General features: G+C 40.5%; 1 protein-coding gene across 1 annotated transcript in view; it reads right to left on the bottom strand.

Moving 5' to 3' along the window:
* Positions 1-27,227, bottom strand: part of LOC137914049 (glutamate receptor ionotropic, kainate 3-like) — a 60,052-nt gene that overhangs the window by 16,301 nt on the left and 16,524 nt on the right. Inside the window, exons 2-10 of the mRNA XM_068757669.1 lie at positions 13,798-13,971; positions 13,344-13,601; positions 13,075-13,256; positions 11,167-11,220; positions 8,799-8,969; positions 7,580-7,723; positions 5,990-6,097; positions 3,442-3,555; positions 401-604 (exon numbers count right to left, since the gene is read on the bottom strand). Of these exons, the coding sequence (XP_068613770.1) occupies positions 401-604; positions 3,442-3,555; positions 5,990-6,097; positions 7,580-7,723; positions 8,799-8,969; positions 11,167-11,220; positions 13,075-13,256; positions 13,344-13,601; positions 13,798-13,971 (1,409 nt within the window). The remainder of the gene's footprint in view (positions 1-400; positions 605-3,441; positions 3,556-5,989; positions 6,098-7,579; positions 7,724-8,798; positions 8,970-11,166; positions 11,221-13,074; positions 13,257-13,343; positions 13,602-13,797; positions 13,972-27,227) is intronic.

The raw sequence follows: 27,227 nt of genomic DNA, 5'->3' as shown, positions 1-27,227 counted from the left end.
GGTATATCTCTGGTTTATCCAGCTGAAAGAAGTGTTTTGTCTCACACGTGTAACTTTTAGGCAACCTTGACATAATTGTGCTATAAACAAACTGACAGCTTTGCAGGCTCTCCCTGTCTTGTACTCAATCATAACTATATCCCTGCTTGCTCAAAGGACATATCATGCATTCATTTTGATGGCATGCCTCTGTTCTTGTGTTGATGTGAAGACATAGTATGGAGCAGCAAAAGTACAGGGCTACGGGAAGCAATGAAGGAATAGTTCACATTATAGTTCGATAGTGCTTGACCAACGGTGAAAAAAATCAATTATATTTTTAATATATAAAACATTCCTGAAAGTAAATTAAGATGATGGTTAGTATGATAGTATAAGCAATGATAAGAAGGCTACTCACATGTTCTATAAGTTCTCTGATCATGCCATTCCACTGGCCCTTCTCATCCTGGGAGCCATATTTCCCATCGGGCACAAGACGGATCTCATACGTGAAGCCCAGGACGTTGGCAAGCTCTTTGAGCAAGTCGATGCAAAATCCTTCAAAACGGTCGTTCCCAACCAGCGCCTTGTCAGACTTCTTAAGCATGACATATGGCTCCTCCTGCACAGACCCAAAAGATCAAATGAAAAGCAATGGCGAGGTCAGCTTTTTCAATTTGTTTCAGGACACGCATCTAATTGAAGCAAAGTTATCTGAGCTGATGAGTCGCTGTTGCGTTTGACAGGCAGTGACAGCAGATTGGAGTTCAGGGTGTGGGGACATAGCGTGTTCAAATATGAAAGGAGACTGGAGGTTTTTCTCACATTGATGTCTTTATATAAAACAAAGACCTTGGACTGCATGTGAATGTGTTTATAGTGCAGATTGAAGGTGACTGAAACACGTGCAGAAAGAACAGCTATACTATCAAAGTTCCTTTCGGGTTGTCACCTTTGGCCTCACCTCCGTGCCGTGTGCTGACATATACATACATATATACACCGTATATGTAGATATATATGAGTCGGTGCACGGGTCAGTTCATTTAATGGCCAGATGGCTGGCACTCTTTACTGGCCTGTAATGTCCCGCCTGGCTGCTCATAATTTGGGATATATCAGCTTGATTAGGAACAGAATGTAGCAGTGAAATGGAACATGCACACAATGTTGACTTCCTTTATTGATGCCAACCACCAAGGGAGAGCAACAGAGCTGATCCTCAGAGTGACAATGACTAACACAGAACGGCTCATAAATGAGTCCTTTATTTATTTATTTGCCTGTTACCATTTTCCCGGACAGATTTTAATATCCCGCTGTGCATTTCAAAAGACGTTAGTCCATTTATTCAAAGGCAATCATAAAATGTATCGCCTCCAACGCCCCCCCCGTGTGTACAATTTACAAACTAAGCTCAGAAGCAGTGTAATTGATATCTCTTATGAAGGTGACCCCTTTCTTTAAAAAAAAAATACTGTTTGTGTGAATAAGTAAGTACCGGTAGATCCATTCAAAGAGAACAAAATTGGCAGTCACACCATTTATTCCCTCAAGATAGTGTTCATCATGGGACAAAGAAGAGGTAGACGCAAACAAAAAATAGGGCATGTGCTGGAAGCATGTGAACAGTTTATCTTACTCTTTCTTTGCGATTATAATCTAGTGAATATAGTGTGAATCAAATTTACAGCAAGCAAACCATGATTTATTTAGTGCTCCGAAAATATACAGTAAATGAAAACGCCTCTAATCGCCTTCTATCAAAAAATGAAGCGACTTTGACATTACAATTAGGATGGCATTTTGAATAAATAATCAAGTTATGAATACTTTATGACGACGCATTTAGGAAGCGAGTGCTTAGCCACAAACTTTGCTCAAGTTGTCCAATTAATTTGATCAAAAAAGTTTTTCTAGTAAGGGGAAAAAGTCTTTACCATCTGTTTCGAGCCTTCCAATTCTTGCTATTCCCCAAGGTTTGGGCTCAAATCAAAGTGTTTATACCAGTACCATGCTCACAGTCGCAGCATGGGCGTGCATAACAGGAAGAGGAGGGGAGGTGGGCTTGTGCGGAGAAATCGCACGCAATGGAGTGCAAACAATTAATGTAAGTGGGAAAACACATTAAGTGTCTTAATCTCTTCTTCAAAGTTATCACTATAAAGCTGTCAGACGTCTCGTTCATGCATCACTGGAATCAGTTTGATGCAATGTCATTATACTAAGAGGGGCAAATGATATTAAAGTTGAAACTGTCTTCAGCTATTTGAAAGCAGACAGCTTTAACTAATGATTTTCAACAAAACAAGAAATCAGGAAACATGTCATAAATATTCAAATCTTCTATCAGGCTTTTTTTTTTTTTTTTTTAATCAAGCTGAAACGCAATACAGTGGTGCCGAAAATTCTATTATTACAATTCTACTAACATCAAGTCAGCAAATACAGTACTTTCACTTCCTGTTGCAGGTTCCAGATTACACTAAATTCTCGTTCCATTTATCTTCTGGGAGGCAGAATTAACATAGACAGCACCTGATAGGCATTGATTGAGTATGCTTTGACCTCACTTGTCATAATGATAGTGTTTATCATTGTGGATTGTACATCTGTCCGGAAATAGGGGACATCTGTGTCAGCTTCCCCCTGATAGGTTCACAAAGACAATCAACATCCAGGCACAGTGTTAAATACAAGGAGGTCTACAAATGAATGTGGAGTTGGAAGAGGGATCACCTTGTGCTATCTGCATCCTTGAGAATAGAACATTGAACCCCTCTGTTCCTTCATTAGTTATTATTTGCTCCAGGCATTCGTCAATTTGTACGATCGTGATGCAATGTTCCAAACTGCATCATTAATGGTGACTTTTTGCTAAGCTCCTGACCTCTTAGTTACCGTTGCTCCCTCTTCTTACACAGCACAATTTACCATGACGTTTCTCATAGATGCTTGCATTTATGTTTTTATTACTCTCGATATTAAACATGTGCTAATTGAAACATTACAAGGAAAGAGGCTTTGAGGAAGATGAAGTCAAGCCATGCCTAAAAACAAAATGTGGCGTTATCTTCCACTAATGTAATAAAGAGAATGAGAGAGAGCCACTAATATCGCCTATTAATTCTAATGCAGATGCTTCCCCACAGTGGGGGAAAAGCAAGCAAGCATGCCTGAGACATAATTAATCTAGTTTTTGCATCTTATTTTAGCATGAATTCACTCCTTACACTTACCATTTTAAATCTAGTAGTGACTCCTTTAAGAAAATATGTTCAATGATAGCATCGAGAAAAGAAATATGAACCGACCAATCCAAATTCTGCATGAAATATGGCTGACGCTTTCTAGGCAGCGTCAAGCATCGCTACGGGAAAGCTCGGAAAGCTTGAAATATCTGTGTGGAAACATGAAGGGGAGGATGTTGTTCTCCACCAGCCTCCACCGGTCACCTACCAGGATGGTGGAGATGATGAGGGAACGGTTGGCCAGGGAATCGGTGATGTTCACCCCTTTTCGCGTTGGTACTTCTGTGATGTTGAGACCTCCTGACACACTCCACTTCCCCACCTGTGGAAGATGAAAAACACGTAGCTGTTTGTGTCTGTCATGGGATTGCGACCCCAGCAGGTTCACAAACAACCAGTCACCTTTATATCAGAAGGCCACAGCGTTTCAGAACACAAGGGGATAGGGTAACACGCCTTGAAATAAATCATGATGGACAAATCAGGGAAACGGGAAGCATTAACTTAGTACTGTGTTAAAGCAGTACACGTAGTCTGACACTCAAAAATGGAACAACAAAGGCAAACTGATTACATCACTTCCCTGTAAGAAGCAAAAGCAAAAAAAAGCAAAAAAATATTTTGCACCATCAATTTAAAAATACAAGCAATGGCATATCATATTAATACCAACCAAAAATTATGTTATTTGTGTATAGTTACGGTGCAAGTTACAATAAGCTCATCGAAAAGAAATGCGAGGCTCAAATAAACCGAACATTGTTTTAAAAATATAGTTGAACGAGAAAAGCACTCTGAGAGCACTGCCCTCCGCCAAGCACCTCAGTCACCCTTTACTGTGATTTACACACACAATTATTGTCCTCCATTTATTTTACTCACATTTTTTGACCACAAAAGTGTTATCAGAAAGCAAGCATAATTTATAGAGCAGGGGATTTCCCATTGGGAATTCCCGATAGTTTTGATTTATTTAAAAAAAATAATAATAATAATATACGCAATCTGGAACCGATCCGGATTAAATGCAGTGGTATGATGGAGAGCCACACCCTTCACAATTGCGTCACATTCCTTTAGCATCAGCCAATAATCAACCGGGATACGGTGGAGCACATTTTTTAACCTCCATTTACTCCAATTTTCACAGAAATTTCAAAGTGATCCAGAAACAAGGGCTTCATCACCAAAATTCAATCATCCCAACATTTCCTGAAAATCTAATTGAGATCTGTCCGTAACGTTTTGAGTTATGTTGCTACCAGACAGACAAACAAATGCTGGTAAAAACACAACCTCCTTGATGAAAATATTGTAAAAAATAATAATAGCTTGGACACACATACACAGTTATACTGTGTGTGTCGAGCCAAGCAGACAAAAAAAGAAGCTGTGCTCACTGCAGAAAACGAGTCCGGAACATCTCATTAGCAGAAATAGTCCTTTGGCTGTAGGTGAAAATCTCTGTTTGCAGGCCGTGGCCTCCTCCTCGCCCTCCACACAGCGCTCCTACTTCCCTTATTACAACAGACACAGCTGTTAATAGTCACTGGGGTTTGAGCTTGAGGTGAATCAATTTAAATCCCAAAAAAATGGGCATAAGCTCTAATTTGAAAAGTACATGAGTCACAGCTTGTCACACACAAACAAAAGGAACTCCAGGAGAGAGATTTATAAATATCTTCCAATACTTAATGCTCTGCTAAAAAAATCTTTCTAATTGTGCCCAATTACAATTAGCTCAATTCATTAAACATGATTAGCAAAGGGCTTGATTCGAAAGTTATTTACTCGCGCAACAACACGACGAGCGCCACGTGCATTTCACCCGCCCGAGCCCTCCGATGTCGAGTGAAAGCAGGCACTTTGAGAATCTGTTCATAATACCAGCACAAGCTGCAACTTGGGCTAATATTCAATTAGGCTGGATTAGTTGAGAAACGGCCACATCTTAACCCGCTCAAACAGTTAAAGCCGATTCCACGGATATAGAAGAGGGGGGGGGGGGGTATATATTAAAAATCCAGCAATCCGGATCAACGTTAAAATGCTCGAACGTAGGATTTGTTGGAGACACAATGAGAAGATGATAATATTGTATCAAATGGTTTTCACACGATCACCATGCTTCACTTAATTGACCGGATGCAGGACACGACTCCAGTGGAATGGAGAAGATGAATGATTTCAAAGCAGCCGTTTTTGAACAGAAGGGTTACAAGCTGAAAAGCCCCTGCTATTATAAAATGTAGTGTTGAGCCTGTGGGGAGTATTTGAGCAAGTCATTATGGGACTTATCCCTATTTGATGTATTCATATTGTATGAAAGCCCTCCAGTAGAGAAAAGCTCTTATAGCCCAGAGGGGACTTTGCCTTCCAGTATAATAAAGTAAGTTCTACACTACCAACCTTTGTCTCCATTTTTTTTTTTTTTTGTAAAGCATGTTTATACAGCTCATTACCACCAAACAGCATTTTGGGCATCACCTCAAATTATCATTAAGAGAGGCTCCAATTAACACCGTAATGTGTACCCTAATCCAATTTGCTTTATGATCCACTAACTCATGCTTATGTTCAAACAGCCAATTTGCCTCTTGTTAGGAGGTAAATGATACTGTCAAATTTGCATCATCTGTTCCACATCGAGAGGGAAATCCAAATCTTCCATCTGAAATCAATATTCCATTAAACATTTTTTATACATAGTTATAGATTCCTTCTCTGCAAAGAAAGCACGGAAAACAATGGGTTACCTTTTCGAGTCCATCTTCCTTCAGACTGATGATGTCCAGGTCGAAGTCTGTACGGAGACCAGTCGTCTTGTTGAATGACAGTCTCCCGGTTAAACCATCCCAGTGGGACTGAAAGATAAACGTACTAAATATTTATATACATTTAAATGTGTCATCCTCATAAAATACAGAATGCTGCATGTTAAAGACTTCAGCCTCCTAAAACCTAATGCAGTCATGTAAGAAATACTCTTTTCAGCACATCACATTCAACGATTGTGTGCATTATAATTTACATTTCATTTTATTGTGTATCCAATAATTGGTCGCACCTATTGTATTCTATGCAACATGTTGGATAAAACTGCATTCGCATTAACGATAATAACAGCTGCAAATAATGGCTGTTAAAAATACTCAAAACATACACTTACCACATATTATAATGCAATTTCCTTTTTAAATTTACACCCACCCACACACACAAGCACACCAAGAACACACAAAGGCAAACCATACAAGATGAATTTCATCCTTTTTTTAATTACATTTTACAACTCAACGCCTCCAACGCACTTCCCCTCTAGCCTGCAGAGTTAATTAACAATCGTCTCCTTTCGCTCGATTCCCCATGAGCAGGAAAACACATACAACTGCCCCCCTATTAGGATTCCATGATACCGGCAGAACAACATCAGCCTCTCCTACAGTCCTGCTCTTCTCCTTTTAATGGGGGTAGAGAAGGATGGAACTTCCAGGGAACAGGGCTAGAGGTCGACCCAGGAGAAGATACATGGACGTAGTGAGGGAGGATATGAGAGTGGCTGGTGTTAGGGAGGATGATGCAAAGGACAGGGTGAAGTGGAGGACATTGATTTGCTGTGGCGACCCCTCACGGGACAAGACGAAAGTACAGTAGCAGTAGAGATCTTTAAGCACTCGTGATGCTAACTCTCCTACTTGTTTACACCTGTTTTAGTTAACTCTTAGATTGTTTGCATTCCTGCGTGGTCGGAAGTTCGTCTAATCCGACTCGGTTTCACAACAACAGATTCTCAGCCGCATGTCCTTTGCAGGCTCTGGATGCAGGAGAAGAGTGCGGTCATCTCCATTTTCCAACCTCCCTTCGTAAACATACCTCATTCTATCTGGCCTCTCACCACTGAGGTGGGTGGCATGTTCATACAGCTCTAACATAAAAATCAATGTGCAAATAGTTGCATCTCTACACACCCATAATCTGCCAAATAATGCATTACTGCAGTTTTCACAGGCTTGTTTGTGTATTCTGAGCCTCTGTCAGGCTTTCGTGTTAGATTAAATAAGAGCCGATTAGACTAGTTGTGTTTTGAAAAGGTTACAGTACTTGTTTTCTAGAAATAGGTTACGAATACAGGGCATTTATAAAGCTGACAACAATGCTACTTTGATGTGTCCATCAATATTTGGTTTGCTTTGTACGTTGATATGATTGGTTTGCTGGGCAAATACCCCAAAGCCCACACGACGGCACCATCGCCGCACTTCCCGTAACAGACGCCACTCGGTAAATATCCTGTAATATCAATACCGCTTGGTTCAAATAGCAAAATGCCAAACGTGTCCCGTCACCTCTTTGATGAAACTCATAAAGCGCCCTCCAAATCTCCAGGGCTTGTGGCGGTGGCATTGCAGTGAGTTTACGGTCATCTGTGGAGCGTGCTGGTACGACACGGACACAATGTGGACTGCGTCATAGGTCAGAGCTGCATCTGTCTGGAATAAGGGGTGAACATTATTTCAGCTAATGCCTGTGGAAAGACAAACACATTCATCTCCATCAGTCTTCTCCATTCGTGGAACTCCAGCCCTGAAATGTTGAATATATTGAAATGTTAAATGGTAACAGCAGGTTGCAATCCTTTACTTTGAATGCTGGATGATAAATTTAAAAAAAAATCAAGAAAAACAAAGTTGTCAAATCAAATCTATGGGACTGGCACATGAAGGGGATCATGTTTGAAAGTGTAATCACTACTCTGGCAGTTCGACAGACTGGCGGTATGAATCCAGCAACTGGAAACCTTCCATTCTGATTCTGTCGGGGTGGCAAAATTATTTGGGACAAAATCCCTGCCATTAGCATCTCATCCCAAACAATCTGTGCAGTTTGATATCTGGACTGTGTATATTTTTTCTCTTTCGTTCATTCATTTAAAACACACTCAGGCAGTGGGCACAATGCTACTAAGCTACTTTGAAAAGGTTGGCTGTAACGAGATACACCTGGTCTGAAGCAGTGTTTTGGGAGACTGCCGTGTTCAAGGATAATTGGTGCGAAAGGGCTTAATGAATGTTCTCTAAGCCATTATATCACCTCTGTCTGGACTGTTGAAAGCATAATACATAACCCTGTGGATTTGTGCTTCTCTTGCCAATATCTTACTCTGCTATCGACTTGCCAGAGCAAGAGGCCGGGATGTTTCTGATGAGGTGGAGTTTTTTGTTTTTTTTCTCCTCTCCATTCATCGGTTCACAGATCTTGCCTCGAGCTGTAGATTCAGCTTTTTGCTTGAAAAGATACCTAAATGATTTTCTGACTTATATTATTATACTACCATTAGATTTCTTGAATACCTTCATGTTTGATACATCCATCTGGGCCGATATATCAATTACATGAACTGATAGCATGCATTATTATTATAGGAATGCTGTTTAGGGTTAAAAACATTTTCCTACCATAGGCAAAAGCCTTGATAAATAGATAAGACAGATAAATGTAGTTTCCTTACATCGACATTTTGATGACCGTGTTTAAAAGGAACAACACAAAAGTAGTAAAACCTACCGTCATGATGCCCTCCAGCAGGCCTGAGTCAGGTTTCGGTGGTAGCTGTCTTTCCATCGACCATTTCTCCGCAATCGATGCAACCTGGGGATTATCCACATTCAGGATGCGGAAGCCAGTCATGTTGACGCCACAGAAGCGGTACGGCTCGAGGTCGATGGCCATCAGGTCCTTTTGAGAGACACAAGAGTGAATGGATTACTCTGTCAGCTTTGATGAGCTACGTTTTAAGCATTTTTCCTGGATACTTCCTGCTCACATGAAAAGAAAATGATGTAGGGGTTGGTTGAAGAGATGCTATATTAAGATTAAAGAGTGTGGAACAAAGGGAAAAAAGTTTTTTAAACAGTATCCGCTGCGGTTAGATATATATAAAAAAAAGTCTCCATTGGAGACACTTTTCTGCTTGTAAATCCTTTAAGGATTGACAAATTGTTGTTGTTTTTGTACCTCAGTTATGCTGCACAAATTACATGCTCAGGATATATTTTGTATTTCCTAATCATGTTTATGTGAAAAAGGTGCAGATTTCTTATTTGGGAATATTTTAATTATTGTTTGTAGCTCAGAAAACATAAGAGAAAAACAACAATTATATTAGATGGTATTAATAATTCAACACTTTAATTCCCAGGGCAACTTCGAGGCAAAAAAAAAAAAAATCTAATCTATTTGAACTGCTGTAATTTCTGGGACATCCATTGTAGCTGAAGTGTGATGTCACATGTTGACTCGTGTCATGCCAGGATGGGCCAGGGCCTTTGGAAAATACATTTTGATGAACATAGATATTTCATTAGCACCCTGTGGGGTTAGTGCTGGGGTAACGATAGTGTGTAAGACACTTACTAAGAAGTCGCCGCCAGTCACTGAAAACATTCTTTTGTGTGTGTGTGTTTATTTCACGCTTAGAAAGCATCACAATCCTCTCATTTATTGAATAGAATCAAATGTCGCTCGATAAGATATTCAAAAGAAAATCTATGTTGCAATTTTCTTTGCTTTTGAAAGTAAGGATTCAAACTAACTGTTACACTGAACTCTGCACACGGAACGTGCTGCACATGTCTGAGCGTGTAGGAACACCACATTGGTCTTGGAGGCAAATATGGAGAAGCAGGAGCTATGAGAGACTCATTCTAAAGGACAGGGAAGATATTACTCCGTACCACACTGCTGTTGCCTTTTCACACTCTAATAAGATGGCATTTCCCCCCACCTCAGAAGATAAAACACAGACATCAGTGGATTCCATCAAGAGGAAATTGTATTGCCATGTATGTCACGAAGGCATTCATCATTTTGCATCAAGTCTAGCCACCAGGTAGGAACTCAATAGCGCGTCTATCTATATGACGGCACATTGCAGCTTTAGATACTCTGATTGTATCAAGATATCCGTTGCTGCAGAAAATCAGATCAAAAATAAGTTTTTGAGTTATTCCTTTGGTAGTTTCTTTGTTCCTTCTCCACACTTGTAGTGAAGAAGCGCTGGATTTACCTACAGCGACAGACGTGACACGTTAATAACACAACGCATGGCAGACCGTCGCCACTGCTGCGCTGTCAAGCGTGAAATATGACACACATCATGCATGGACCTCAGTGTCATGTCACCTTATCATAACAGGCGGACTGACTCCAGACAGACAAGGAGTGTGTGGCGTTCATGGGGGGAGGGGGGCAGAAACAGAGACAATAACAGGGAGTGAAAGGAACAGCAGAGATCATGCTGGTATTCATTCCCGTTCAGTCTGTTTGTCGCCCGATAGCGAAGTGAAGAGCTGCTACGGCTCCCTGCTGGGTCTGCTTGTTTTAGTCAGAGAATATTATTTCATCGGAGCGGAAGGGGAACTTGAACAAACTCAGATTACAAATATATCACTGATTCAATAGTGGGTTTAAGAGTCAAATTAACCTCATGACTGGGGGGTGTACTGGCTCCACGTGGCAGTACTGAAAACATACCGGTAGTCAGATATACCCCTGAACTGAGGCGTTATATTAGATATGTCAGGCTGCAGGTGGGACAAATTCACTCATATTTCCATAGTATTTACTGTCAAACACAGATTGTACGGTACGTTTAATTAAATATTACAAACAACTTTGAAACTCAAGCTGTTTTTTGTTTTGTTTTTTGTGCTGCCACCTAAAACTCAAAGACTTCTGATGATTTTACTATGAAGCAGAGTGTTTACTACAGCACGCAGAAGACTCCATTATGCCTCCAGCTTGTCAAACAAAATTGATATTATGGACCGGATCCAGCCCTCATTGGCAATTAGCCGCTATTCATCAGAAACTCCAGCGGGGGCGTAGATGAGGACGGAGGATGGTATTTGCATGAACGAGTATAGTACATTACCAGAGTGGTGAAGATATAGTGGTAGTACTCTGTCATCATCCCCATGGTCTGGGCCTGAAGGGACAAAGGCAGAAGATGGGACACAAGAAGAGAGGCGGGGTAGAAATGGGGTCAGTGTGTGTTTTAAAGCAAATCCGACATCAATAAACACGTTTCAATGATCATATATCTTTTTTTTTGTGTGTGTGAGACTTTCTGGTCTCACATGCTGGAATTTCTAAGCCATATGTGGTCACCAGGATTACACAACGGAAAGAGTACCCGATGCGTTTCTATGCATTTAAATGGCTAGCAGTGGCTCGGGGAATCTGACGTTATCCCGCATTTAAAGGAGAGGCTTCAATCAAAAGAGCTCAGAAATCTTTGTCCCGCATCCAAACACTCCATCACCGCCACTGGCTTTGCTCAATCTACATTCAAAGGCACCGTATTCTCATGGCGACTGTGCTTTCCATTTAATTGTACCATCTGTTGTGAAGAAGAAAAAAAAAGCCAAGGTTATGTGAATAAGATGCTTCGCTTATGCGGAGGCATATTTACGTCTCCATCTCCAGACATTAAGCCAAATACATGACATTGAAACTTTGTGTGATATTGTCTTTTGTGATTGGGAGGTTTTGATTAATTGAAGTACTTTTCCCACTTAAAAGCCTGGTATAACTCTATTTTTCAGCCCGGGTTCTTCATCAACCTTTTAGTTTAGCAATCCTTCACATGTCCATGCTTCCTCCAACAGGGGAGGGATCATGGCAGATACTTAAAATCATAGGGTAGACGGCGTTCTTTTAAAATACCACAGAGAGATGCTCCCAGCAAACCTGTTGAAATGTCGAATGCAGGTGAACTCTTTGAGAATCGCGGCATGACAAGTAAAATATTCCCAAGGCAAAATGCAGTATCTCCATGGTGATATGAAAACCCTTCTAGAACAGTCACCTCGGATTCTCTTTATACACCTGCAGCAGCATTCAAATCACATTACACATAAATTCATATACTGTCTTGGATAGAGCTAACCTTTTGCGTAAATCTCTAAATTGAGTAGTCTGCAAATCTCGCTAGTAAATTTTGTTGCTGCTGGCTGCAAGTGTGAAGCAGTTCGTGATATTCATTTCTAATTTGCTTTTAGTAAGGGAGTCATTTTAGGTGACTTTCACAGACGGCTTTATTGCGCGATCATATTTGTTCGCTGAGAGACGCTGCAGTCCATTTAGCAATGATACAGCTTAGTAATTAAATAATATGCATGGTGTCATAAAGCAAGCAATTAATTTTATTTTCATATATCTATAATAAACAAAACATACCTTAAATATTTTCTTTTATGCCTCTAGTAATACAATTTGTTTATTTTTTCTTGGTATTGTGAATCAATAAAGCCAATATCTTGGGCTGTTTATAATGCTGTTTGTGATAGACCGGTACTATAGCATGGGTGTCACAGCGAACTACTATATGAAAAGAAGGGTGCAAGTTCACTGTCTCGTAAAGTAAAACACAGTCTCTTTAACCAAGCACAGCAGTCGTGGTATTTTTGACATCAGTCCGAACCAGTTACTCATCGCCCCTTCTTTTAAAAGCCGTGGTCTTTGCTGTAGCATATCTGAGAGGTCCTGGAAGGAAACTGTCGGAAACATTTTTTGTCTCGAATCCTTTTCTCGCTACTTCCCAAGAGGACAGTAATTCCTCGGTGCGAGATGTGCAGACTGGCCTGGAGCTTAAAGATGTCACCTTACATCTCACGAACTTGGGAGGACTGACTTATTCAAATAACGGGAAACGCCGTTCTCTGCGCTGTGCATCACGCTGACAGTTCTTTGTCGACTTCTATGTATTTTTTTTTTTTTTGATTGGTTTGTGTGCCAGCTGTGTGCACGAGGACCATGTATTTGCCACGTGCTCACTAACCTGTTTGAGAATCTGGGCAGCCATTTGGTGGCTGCAATCAAAGATGATGCGGAACTCCCGGCTCCTCTTCATTTCTTTGAGAAGGGGTCTCGCATCCTGTGTGTCCAGAGGAAGCTGGCGGATCTTTAGCCTGATGTTGTATCTGGATGGCGCCATTATCAGCTCCTGTAGCCTTATAAGACCTTTTGGATGGGGCATGGGAAACGGCACTACTGGTAGGAGGCTCACATGGAAAATGGAAGATGACGAGTAAATGATCCGATTCTCACCTGTGCTGTCATCGTACACGACAGTGGCTGTTTTCCATTTGAGAAACTGTACCAGGTCCAGGATAGCGTAGCTTAGCGAAGAATAATCTGGGTATAAATTCGCATAAAAGCTATCCCTGTTGTCCATGGGGTGGTGTTTCCACCGCACCTGGATGTGCGGTACTTCCAACGCGTTGCAGATAGACTGCACGGCGTTCGACGATGAGCTGTGCGAGGGCCCAAAAATCGCGACCACGCCTAAAGACAGCTGGTCGCAGGCTGGAGAAGAGCAAGAAGAAAGATGATAGCTTGAGGATGAAGCATGTCACCGGTTCAGTTGGGGTGTTATTTAGTAACGACTGAACAGTTGTTCCAAGTATTTAGACGTTTTATTTGTGAGAAAGCATCACGACTAACCATCCTTTATTTTCCTTCACACCACAATCCGTTAACGAACACCGGACGAGCCACTCACCTTTCCTGGAAGCCTCAAAGCTGTCGTAGATATTTATCCTCTGTATGTCGTATGTTAGTGTTGTGTTTGGCAACAAAGTCCTGTTTCTGTTTATGTTATTGACAGCAAATTTGAAGGCAAGCTCCTCGGCGCAAACGAGTGAAACAGGTCCATCTGTTTGTTCAAAAATCCCACCTGAAAAACACAAAAAAAAAAGCAAGAGACATGAAGCCCGTGACAATCGGTCGCATATATAACCACAAGCGAAAGAACGAAACATTGACGGAAATGAGACACGTTCACACCTGGGGAGTGTCGCAAAAGGCGGGGGCATTAAGTATGCGAGGAAAACACGGAGCGGCCCTCTCCATATCTGCTTTGAAGTCCAACATCATAATGGATTTAAAGAGTGTAAGTGTCCATTACATCAGGCTAAAAACACCACAAAAAATCTGGTCTCTTCAATCAGATTTCCTTTTCTTTGACCGGAATGCCACCATGGTGGGTCAGATGGTTTCTTTTTTTTTAGGGGCTGAAACACTGCGTAGACTAGAGCTTACTAAACATGTTTATATGCATTTCAAAGTGTTGCTGGAGGTGTGTTCTTTTGAGCATCATTCCGGTGCATCCTGTGGTATACAGGAAAAATGACTCCTTTTTACATTTTGATGGGTGAAATGGGGTTTTCCGTGACAAACTGCGCCTACACGACTGACAATAACACTCAAATACCCAAAGTTAAGTATCGAAAACTCTATTAAGGTTACTTAAGGGGGAATACCACATATTCATACATCAGTTTATTTGTCATGGAAAGCACTTCTCAGCCTGTGAAAACAGGTGTGTAATGACTTCTATATCTCTTGATGCAGCTTAAAGTCTTATCAAATATCCCCAATGATGTCATAGTGATTGTAGCTTGAAGACTGCAAAAGTCCAGCAAACACATCTGGCGATGGTGCTCGGCAAAAGCTGGCATTTAAATGCAAGGGGTTAAAAGAAAAGAGGCTACTGATTGTGCAGCGTTAGACCGACATGTAGCTGGAAAAACAGATTCACAGTTATCCAAATGTGTTCCCTTAATGCTAGTTTAAAATGATTATGTTTTGATTAGGTTCCATTGTACTGTTTAATCAATATAACTCTAATTAGATATACCCAATAATATAGGCAGGTCATTAGGATTGGACAGTGGAAAGGCTTATGAAACATTGGTGTCAGCCCAAAATGGACATTTTCTGCTTATGTGAGCCATGAGACAAAACTCTATGTGCATTAGATGCATTTATTTTTTTACTATGTAGTTTATGCTATTTCAATCCAGATTTTTAAGCCCAATAACATTTGAAAAAGAAATGCAAAGCAGTATGGGTAATAACAGTTTCAAAATTAAGGAGTAGGAAAACTTTGCAGCATTTAACTGTCATGTTGAACATTAAAACAGCACACACTGTGTGTGTACAAATTGGTAAAGTGACAAACAAAACATGTACCGTACTGTCAAATGTAAGACAACGAAACCCTCTGTGGCTCGGCTGCAGCCTTTAAGTTTAAGAAGACAGTTAAGACAGCTTCTTAAAATTGCCCGTAGGAATATCAGCTTATGGAGAAACGTCCGCCTCCACGCTCATCACATTAGTCATTTCAATAAGAAAGGAAACAAATGTCTGAAAGAAGGAAAAGTTCACTGCAAAAGTTGCAAATGTCTTTATATAACTTAGGCTTTTATAGGCATCGTTCAAGCTGCAATAACAACCTCATTGTGTGCACAACATCTCAGAATACTAAATGTCTGTAGTGGATGTCTTGTAGATATTTGTATCAGTTCTCTCTTTAGAAGTTTATAATCAATATGAGTCATCTAGAGCCAACTTGTTATTAAACTTTATTGAACTTCTGACTTGTTATTGATAATTAAAAAAAAAATATTTACCATGTGCAAAAAACACCAGAAACATATTACTTCTCACTTAATTGGATGTTTGTATCGATTCAACACGTCTGTTTCGTTAGCTGATTTCATTTTGAAATGAATCGGATGCATTGCAGAATACAGACTTCAGTACTCAAATATTTACCTTCAACTCAAGGTTAAAATACCTCTTAACATAATCTTTAAATAAATTTGACATTAGACGTGCTACACCACCTAAAACATTATGAGTAGTTACCATTTTTCACAGTAGCATCATTGTTATATAAAAATTGCACAGAAAAGGCTTTCATTTAATGTGGTCCAGTGGCATTTTAGGAGTACGAAGTGTACACTTGTACACAAAACGCTACCAGAAGTCTGGCATTGTTTCTCTAATCCTAGAGGGAGCTGGCACCACAAATCACATTATTGACCTGATGATGCCCCTGAAAAGACCCCCGGCGACTGTATCACAGAATCACATGGCTATTGTTTCTGTGTGCAAATAGAAATTCTGGAAGTCAGTCTCATCTTACTATTTATGACTCGGAGTCCCCCCTGCATTGTTAAGGGGACATGATGCATAAACCGCCCGGTGGAATGTGTCGCATTAAAATAAATGAATCCCACCGTTTTGTCGGGAAATATCATTAGACTACATTTAAGTAATTGCTGGAGTATATAGTAATTTGACTTTTAAGAGGATAAAATGTGCACTGCTCAGAAGCACTTTGGCAAATTTAATATGTAGGGGGAAGCCTGCTCCTTGGAAGAAAATCCTGCAGATAATTTGCTTTGCCGATTTTATACAAGCTCCAACTGTATATATATAATAATAAAAAACAAGGAATAGGCAGTTTTTTTGTTACAGCACTACTTAAAATCTACTCTAATCATTGATATTGGAATATTACAGAGCACCGTTACAAGCTCCCATTTAAACGACCACACTGGATGCTCATTATTGCAGTAAATTGAAGTGCATGAATTTCAGACTTTTTCCGGCGAGTTTCAGTCAAATCTTTCAAATTAGCATGCCTCCGACGCACAGGAACACAAAGGTCTTTAATTAGTCTATAAGGTCTCTTCCACAATATATAACTCATATAAATGAAAACTTTGGATAATCTATGCAGAAGCAGACCGTTTTTGAGTGCAGAGAGGAGGCCCGAAGAGACAAACAGAGGCAGGTTGCAGAGAAGAAATTCATGTTGCAGCATGAAAGGGCGGCATGGTATGTAGCTGCAAACAACATAGGCAAAGAGCACAAGCATAAACCAGCTCTCTGCTGCAGCTGTAGATAGCAGCAGGCTGACTGTGAGTCAGCTTCGATTGTTCAGTTGGAAACATCAGGGTAGCACAGAAAATGTTTGTTTTCACATCTGCATTTACAGACGTCAGACTTCAAGGAGTGAAAGAGCGACTGCCAAAACAACGTAACTTCAGAGCAGACCAGGGACGGCGTTTGGTTTGAACGTTCTGCTTTTTGATTTAACAAATGTCTTGATTTTGATTTGATGGCGCAGCAGAATATGTTGCAGTTTTCCAGTTCATTATGACACCTATATATATATTTTTTTACCAACAATGATTGCCATGCAAATGTTTGAAAAAAAAAAAAAAACACTGAGATTTATAAAAGCGCATTTGTCTCTGTCCTTTCAACAGTAACACACTGTTTGTTTTTTAAGCTAGGAGAGAAAAAAAAAAAACTCTTCACTCTCCAAGGTCCTTTTTGTGTAGCTGCTGTCTTTATTGCCGGGACAAAAACTGTGACATTATTGCCCTTTGGAAAAAGACATTTGTACAGAAGACCGGAAAGATCGAAGACCTTTCTGTTATTTTCTGCCAAGCAAGAATTTGACCTTAGCTGCAGGTATGACCAGCTCACAACAACAAATATGATTTCATTACCTCACTTGTCTTTCTTAACATGATTTCATATACAAGCACCATAATTTGGTGTTTGTATATGAAAAGATAGGTGCTGTATATCGAGCTGTTGAATATATGCTTAATTGCCAGCTATTGTATGATACATTGAGCTTTGTATTACAAATTTCTTATCTGATACACCGTTTTAGATGCCCAAACAATGAAATCAGCTCATTACACTCTTGGTTACTGTATTCTCACCCACTGCATTTCAGACTATTGCTCTTTTGTACTTTCTTTTCACTACTGGGATTCCCAATCTCCTTGTGAATAGCTTCTTTTTTCCCTGGATGTGCAACTGAATTTGGTTTGACAATGATGGCACCAAACAATGACCTGCGCATGCACTTACACACACACACACTCTATGAACATTGGAAAACTGCAGCCAATTTCAGGAAGAATATGTTCCCCTATTAACCGGGGTAAATACACAACACTTGTGGACTAAATGCCAGGCAATACAAAGAGCAGAGAGAAGACCGGACAATAAAAAAGCATTTTGTAGCATCTGATGGATGAAATGACAAGAAATAAACGGTACTACATATTTAGCTCATGAAAAAGCCCCAGGTTTGATCAGTCTTGTCTTGGTCTCCTCTGCCGTTTGTTTTTCTCAGTTCAAACACATGCAGGTCAGTTAAAAGCAAGAGGCGGCCACTCCCTGTAGGTCACGGCATGTGTTTGTCTGTGTTCACAGCATTTACACGTTTGTGTAACACGTGATCCCTGATGTATACGCTTAAATACCGGGATGATAAATTCATCTGGTGAACGGTTTTAGAACTACTCTAATGTGAGCACAGTATTGCTCAAATCTCAGATTGAGAGGAAAAGACCACAAATAGATATAGTAAAATTATTCCTCCATTTTGCTTCTTGTCTTTCATTGACAATGGAATATTCAATAAATCTATCTTTTAAGCCAGTTGCAGACAGGACAGTCTGTGGTAATTAAAATGCACATATTTTTTCGAACTGGTTTTAATTGGGTGAAATGAAGTTGTTTTCATCACAGAGGGTACATTAAAGTTAATTAAAGAGATAAGTAGGATTTAATACCACATGGAAATGTACTCGAGCAAACCAAATTAAAGCATGTCACACTTCCAAGAGGTCAGAATCTTGTGTGTGTGTGTGTGTGCGCGCAGTGAGATTCTTGCCATACAACAATCACATATTAGCAATAGACCCAAGCCTGCTAAATATCCTTTGTATGTAAACGTTCTCATTCTGGATGAGCTGAAGATTGTACTATATTATTTATATTACAAAGATGAAAGACTGTCAATGTCACTCACGTTAAAAATGGTTATTTGTAAATTCCGAAAAAGCTTTAAAATAGGAAATCAGCAACCATTGGTTTTAAGTGTTTGTGGGAAACTGGGTCATAAAGTGTACAGCTATTACATCACACCATATATTATCATATAAATTGAATTTGGGCTCTTAATGTTTGAGTACATAATGAGAACAGCTGTTTTAATGCTGCTATTTCGCCCTCTAACTTACTGTCCACATTGAATCACCGTCCAAATCCATCACAGCTGAGAGGCGTTCTTATTTATTTGATACGATTAGTAGTACTCATGCAGCCCTATAATGTTGTGATATCTCCTCTGTCAGAAGACTGTCAGGTAACAACACATTTGTAAAATCTAATTTTATGCTCAAGTGGTTCTGCTTCTGCAATTTATCGCAGCTATCGCTCACCCGCTCCTCTGCTCGCTCTCCCTCTCCAATCTCCACCCGCTCTTTCCAGCTTAGTGAGGTGTTTTGATCTCATTATCATTCCCAAACATTCCCGATGAATAATCTGTCAGGACGCAGGCCTGTGCTCTGCACCGTACCGGGCACCCCGGTCATGATTAGGGGTGTCAGGGCGTGCTCGCAATGAAAATTTCTTATTTTCCCTCTTGAACCAAATCCAGAAATAAAGAGTATATTGCCACCGCCCCCCTGTAAGAATGCTCTGTAAGACCTGTGTAAATTAATCCCTTTGAAAGGTAAACTGCCTCATACTATCTGAGGACAATGGCGGGACATCCCGCTGAGGACACAGAATTGATTAGACATACTAAGCGGTGGGATTCAGATGCTCTTTTACAAACCACAAATCCCTTTCCAGAAACGTTGCACAATGCATTATGAGCCTCCATTAGACAATCCTGTCCTACAATACGCGACACAAACACCCACCTCCCCCTGTCTGCAGCCCATTGTTACCACAGAGGTAAAACCCTCCCGATGCCAAATCCTCAACTCGCCACCGGTTCAATCAAACGCTCTGCCAGGAAAACAACAACGGAACAATGGCGAATAATGCCAAGTAGCTGGGAGCTCTGCTCTGTGCCAAGCTACCTGTGTCCATCAGCACCCCCCACCCCATCTATCTTCTCATCCGCTGCCACCTTTTTTTGTCCGCATACAGTGGCAGAAAATGTGCAGACTTGCAGCCTTGGCACTTTGTCATAGTGGGACCATGGTGTGGCCAAAAGGCTCCAGACTGTGAATAAACACAAGCTTGTGAAGGTGCATCTTCAATAATGAGCATGTGTGTTTGGCAATGGATTCAAACAAATAATGAAGGCACAATGATGTTAAATATTGTATCCTTGGCAACATTTGTCAATAAGCACTCTGATGGCCACAAACAGGCTTACTCCCCAGCCGTGCTGTTACAGCTTCCTCTTTCATAGTAAAAATAGTAATAGTAATTGTAATAATAGTAGCGCAGTAACTTATAAAAAAACATTCAATCGTTTTTTTTGTGAATGCAATACCGGCTTTGAAGCGTCCATGCTTGCCTTATCTTGGAACAGACCCCAAAAATGTCTGAGACCTTCATTCAAGTGTGACGACTCCAAAACCATTATTTCTAATGGGAAATATAGTTTCGGGTTTTCGAACAGTATTACAAATTATGTTCAAGAACCGAGGTTCCACTGTATCACTTTTTATATTCTCACGCGTCCTCAGAAGTCGAATTTATTTTGGTCTTACTATTACTTGATAGCGAAAGGGTGAAGTTACTGGAAACAAAATTGTGTTTCATTCTTTCATTACTGTCTCTTACATTTTATGCTGCAATCAATATATTGTGATGAGTGTCAGTGAAACGGCGGCACTGAAGGCTGAGCGTAATAACCTCCCTTGAAGGTTTCGACGTGGAGTTTTATGTTTATATCCTTTGTGATGGGTCATTTGAGGGCTCTGGGGCTTCATTTTCATTAGTGGTGCTTCGGAAGGATCTCAATTTTACTGCCACAAACCTGTTGCAGGTTAAATGACTTATCCTTGGGGGTTAAAGCACCACGGTTGGGATTTTCCGTCTCTGAAGTGAAGGGTTAGTCAACTACTCTCTGGATCACACTCACACAAAGACAAAAAAAAAAGTGTGCTTTAATTGGCATTGATTTTACAACTAAAGGTGCAATTATTATAATGGCTTGTGTTTAGCCCTGCAAGCTGCCTCAAAGTCCATACAAAAAATGGAAAGACATTGTTTCATTTAGGTCAGCGCATTACCGTGCAGTTTTGACAACCACTTAGTTGCTTTAATGCTTAACATAATGAGAACAAGAGTTTGCCGGCATATAAAACTCTTTGACAGCGCTATTATCGTCCCCACCCACAGGAAGGAATGTTTTTGCTGGGGGCATGATTAAAATAGGAACTTTAACATTGATGATCCCTTGTCTTATTTTTTCGTATAAGGCAAGAAATGTCTCAACCAGGCATTTATTGCGTTTTCATCTGCAAGACAGAAACACCAGGAGGCAGACGCATCAGTATTTTGTTCTGAACTCGGTTAATATAAAAAAAATTAAGTAGATGAACATGAGCCCCGAGCCGGGGTCGATGAGGGGTCTGAGGACAGGAGTCACCCTGTTTCTCAAAGTCAGTGCAAGTGCAGCTATATATAAATCTGCCCCACTTAATATCTGACGGACAACACATGCAATGTAAATGTAGACAAATGAGGGTCAGATCATCTGGGACATCTCTTCCTAGTTTCTGGGACAGGAAGCACTCAAATGGAAATTCACCGTGTCTGCAAGAATGTTCACCTCCTCTGGACGAACACCAATCTTAACACATCTGAATTGAAGCCCTCGGCATTCATTTTTATCCACATTCTCCAACTTTCCCGGTATGAGAAGGGAGATTACTCCCCTCGGGGCACGTAGAATGGCTCTGCACTCATGAGGATTAGCATAGAGCATGGAGCAATGAATGTGAGGGACCAGTCAAGCGAGGGACATTAGCTGATACTCTCTGAAGGAAATACGACATTCATAGAATCTGAATTTAAGTTACTACAGGAGCGTTTTTTTTTTTTTGCGACGCAGTGCTGTAAAAATTTGTCATATTAAAAGCTGCAAAAGAAGCATTAGTACTCGACTTAAAAGCACATTACCTCATGGGTGTATGTAAATCAACGTGTATGATGCATCCATGTGACTGACGGCCCATGTGAAAGACATTACCCATGGCCAGACGGTCTATATTTGATTTGCACACGTGGAGATCTTTCTGATCTCTACTTCAAAACAAAGCGTTAAATAAACACATCTCTCTACAGCTCCCACACAGATCAGGGTTGTTCCCTGGATGATGAGACAAAACAGAATGATAAGAAAAGAGCCACTGTGTGAGCAAACCGTTACAGAAACACTTTATCCTGCGTGTGAGCCCAATATTCTCAGTGCGGCGAACAAAATGCACACTGCTTATATTTAACTTATTTTCAAACGTTGCTTGTCTATCGCATGGTTATAATAAAAATGGCCTGTTTTATCACGGAATGCGAGTATTATTCCTGAGCGCATCGCACCGTCTTTCTCAAAGCCGATTAGAGCATGGAGAAGGATGCCGACTCATCCTGGTGAAGGCTTGGCATTTACATTTCAACGCAATATTCAGGAATTTTTTATTTCGCTCCAACAATTTCACACGAGTGTCTCTCCTCATTACCTTATCTGGTCAGCTGACAGCTGTGGCAAGCAATCATCACTGATCTTTGCTCACAATGGCAATATTTTTCACACTGCATTAAATAGCTGAATTATAAAACAAGTGTTCCAAACACAAATTTACAGCCGATAAAAAAAAATGCGTAAATGCATTCTCCTTGGGAACATCTTCTTACCGCCATGATAATTTGCTTCCTCACATCACATACTCCACCCTCGCCCTCCAAGTCATCGTCACACACGCTGCACAGCATAAATTGTCTTCACTGTTCACTTTGATCCTCGACATGGACATGGCACCCTGCTAAAGCAGCTCCTTGTGGGAGTACTGACAATCACCCAACACTGTTGTTCGAAAGAAGACACACATGGGCACCTTGTGAGTGGCCTACATAACAGACTCCCATCATGTTGAGCCACTCACCCGGAAAGCACACTGGAAATACTGACCTGCTTGAAGTGGAAAACAGATTTACAATCAAACTTAAGTCAACTTTGAGACTAGACATTGTAGAACCGACTGTTTGCAGCATAATCCGGACTGTGAGATAGGAATTTAGAACGGATATTTATTGTTTTGAGGACATTCAGATGTCACTGAACAATTGAAACCTTTGTCAAACTAAGCGAGGTCAAAAAGCTATCCATAATGCCAAGCATCCACAGGAGCCATATAGATTTTTTTTTTAGTGAATGAATGATGAAAACCTTTAGTAAACCTGTCTTTATGATTTTTATTTTGAAAGGAGTCCTGACATTATTACATGTTTGACCTTGTTTAAGCGCTCATCCAGGTCTGATGTCTGATGAGGTCTCTCACCATGTCTGATAGTACTTTATTCACCGTGTGAGCCAGGTTTATAAAGCCCATCCACTGAACATTTTGACTGGACTCACTTCATAAGGAGGGAAAGTGATGCGATTAATGACACACCTAATTATTCAAATTATTTCATTTCTGTGAATTATCTTTTTGATGACTAAATTATTCAATTTGGGACTAGAAACGTTAAATAGTTTAAAAAAAACTTGCATCATTAATTTTTCACAATTTCTCATTTCATGTCCAGCCAACAGTTTGAGCCGAATCATATTACTGATATAATGGTGATGATATGCCTTTAAAAAGTTAATTAGACAATCTAGTGATCATCAGAATGACAAAAAAAAGAGCAGGACAGTCTAATCCATACCTCATGCTAACCTCACCTTCTTGTGCAGTCAAGTCTCAGCGCTTTTATCTGGCAGGCCTAATACTATTGATGGGCTGCTGCAAAAGGATAGATAATCCTCTTGCTACGACGGCATTTTGGCTGCTTAGCATTTGTGGGAATACACAGTAGGAGCATTGTGGGAGCAGATTATTTATTTTGAATGAGAGGCAATTCGATAGCTGGGTTCCAACGGGAGAAGAAAAAATGTGTTCCAGAAGCAAAATAAGCGACCAAGCAGGGACTCGAGAAATCAGTCGGGGGTAGAAGAGCAACCAAGGTGCTGAATTGAATAATAGTAACAACAACAACAACAAAACAAAGCCAACAAACTCTAACCCTTAACGCTGACAAGTTCATTACAAGCTGAAATCACGTGGCTAACAGCTTTTCTTATGTTTCAAAAATAAGTGCAAACGCTGCAATTTCCGTGTGTCCGCCACAACGATTGTGGCTTGGTGTCAAATCAAGGTCGCATTTTTAATGCCGCTTTTCTCCCTCAGCTTTTAGCAGCTTTTACTAATATATGTATTTATTAAGAGGAATAACCTCTTGAGATGATCCATCTTGTTTTCAAGGGGGGGGGGGGGGGGGGGGTCATTTTCAAAGCAACAATATAAGCAGCAGTTATATACAAACATTACATACTGACAATATTATTCAAACATACAAGACTCCAGTTTGCCCACCCATCCCGTACATTTTAAACAAAAGTGAATACACTCAAATACATATACAAATGTATACGAATACCTGTACAACCATACAATACATAAAAACCTACGCACACATGCAGGCAGATGCTATCACAAGGTGTATACAATTCATTTCCAAAGCTGTGTTTATATATAGTTGATGTTCTTTTTATATAATTGGATAAGACATTTTTATACAAAGGAAATGACATCAAGAAACAGATGGAAAGTGGAAGATTATTCCAGTCGGTTGGTGCCTTGTACTGAGATGCATTTTGTCCAGTTTCTTTTATATCAAACCAGATTTGTTTTAGCTCCATCTTTTAACTACTGAGGCTGCTGCTGCTGCTGCTCGTCCGGCTCATGCAAAATGCATTTTGATGAATACGAATAAGGTTTGGATCAGGATATTTCTTAATGATCAGAAAGATTACATGGAATGTGAAATATCAAAGACCTTAAGTGGAAGGATGAACTTGCAGAAATGTGTACTTAAATGTAAAACACACATCCGAAGTGGAAAACGCACAGAACACACGCCACAGTAACATCCCTGCATGAATCGTACTGGTCAACCTCGATAACAGGAGGCATTTTATTAGACGTGCACGACAGCAACATCGTCAACATGCTGATTAAAGTACCTGCCAAGGCACAAAACGTTAAAAATGAAAAGTACCCGCAAACACCGTCTATCCTTGAAGTCTAACAACGTGATATATTCATTCCTATTCCCATGAAACATCGCCCCCCACTTGTTTACATCATTATTTACAAGCTTGCAGTCATCATCTTCACTTTCTTTGTTTTTTAGTCTGTCCCCGACAGCAAATGTCAAACCTCTTGCATCACGACACACGTAGGATGTGAATCATGCATCTAGCTTGCTCACACGGGTGCATGTATTTGCGTGTGTTATATAACCGAGATGGGGACGTACTCACCAAAACCAGCGCAGGGGACTTTACAACATGCACAAATTTGTGCATCATTTGTCGCATCGTTCAATTAATCTCAAAGCACGCTCGTCAAAGAACCGAGCATTGCCGTTTCTAGGCGACAGAGCCATACAGGTGGTGATTACTGTTATACTTTTGCTGACATCTTCCAACCTTGGTAATACCCTATCCCACAGCCTCCTACACACATGGAGGAAAGTGTAATGGCTTTCTTATTTCGGATCTAATGCGGGATAATAAATGCCATATGCCAGGAGGCAAGGACTAAATCCGTCTGGCCAATCTCAAGGGGGCTTGTGGGATCAAGAGACCAAAGCAAGCGCAGCACCTTGTCCTGAAGAGAGCCAACAGAGAGGGTGTAGCACGCAGAGAAACAACCGTGATACGCTTACTTCTCTGAGGACTTTCACGCGGCACTAGGTTAGCAGCAGTCACTCCAGCGGCAGCACTTGAAACGTGAAAGCAGATATACTGTAAAGCCAGTTAGCGGATGGAGTCAAGGAGCTATGTTGCCATTCAAATTAAAGACGGCCCCGAAGCACCAATACGTTTGAAGTAACTTAAATATGAACTGCTCTACCTTGTCCTTAATGTTTTGCTACAGTGTGCGGAGAGGGGAATGGCAGCCCACAGAAAATCAACTTGTACGGCGCCGTGCCCGTCGTGCATCGCCGAACCCGGGCCCCAGACATCTTTTAAAAGACACCATACTAAATCACATTAGGTGTCTGGAGTCATCTTGCAGGACTAGTTTATGTATGCATGTGTCGGGCGATGTTGTTCTGCATTAACAGACTAAATTAAAAAGCTGCGCGACTGCACACTCGAGCAGCGACATGCCGTTTGTTGTTTGTTTAACCTTGATTTAAATGGGGACAGTCAGTCGAAATCAAGTCATCACTTTGCAATGCCCCTGTGCATGAACAGCGTGCCACCAGCAACTCATGAAATATGTTACTCTGATCACAGGTTACATCCACATCATCAATCCTCAAGATTAATTTAGCTGGGGAGATGAGTTATTCAATAATTCATTGTGTAATATTTCCCTGCAAATTAATCCTTATTCAATATGACAACGATAATTAAATGATTGCTTACAAGGTAATTTGGACATAATTATTCTTCTTTCAAGCTGCGGTCTGGTGTGTAGAATCTATACGTTTCTCTTGCTCCTACCAGGTGTTTGTTGTTTAGACAAAAAAATGCATTTCCCAAAAGATGAATCTAAGTTTAGACTGGAGCATGTACGAGAATGATGCATGTGCTCTAGATGTGGAAGAGATTTATGATTGGTATGTTACACAGGATGTTTGTGATCCTTAAACCACAAAGTCCAGATGAGGTCTAGCGCATCTTCTTTTCCCATATTTGTTTTCCTATGAGGCCAAAAACAATGCAGCTTACTCAGCACCCCGCCTCCCCCTCGCCTTCTGGTGACCCACATTTACACTTAATTTCTGTTTTGAAGTTACTGTTTGAAATCTGACACGAGCAGCAGATTTTATTTGCCTTTGAGAGCATTCACGTAAAACAAAATTAAGATGGGGGGAAAATGGTCGGGTCAGCATTTTCTTCACAGTTAAAGAGAACCGATATTTATTCCATATGCAGCATGATTGAACAGATTAGAGAGTAAGATCATTAAAGGTACAGGAGTTGACATGCAGCCCCTGAAAATGCACTCAACATTCCCCAAACGGAAAATAAACGGCCGTATTTTTAATTCAACGCGGACCAAATGTCAACTGAATTAAAGA

Source organism: Brachionichthys hirsutus, unplaced genomic scaffold (genome assembly GCF_040956055.1).
Source record: "Brachionichthys hirsutus isolate HB-005 unplaced genomic scaffold, CSIRO-AGI_Bhir_v1 contig_761, whole genome shotgun sequence".
NCBI classification, from domain to species: Eukaryota; Metazoa; Chordata; class Actinopteri; order Lophiiformes; family Brachionichthyidae; genus Brachionichthys; species Brachionichthys hirsutus.
The sequence above is the reverse complement of the archived record's forward strand: the minus strand, read 5'-3'. Positions and strand labels throughout refer to the sequence as shown.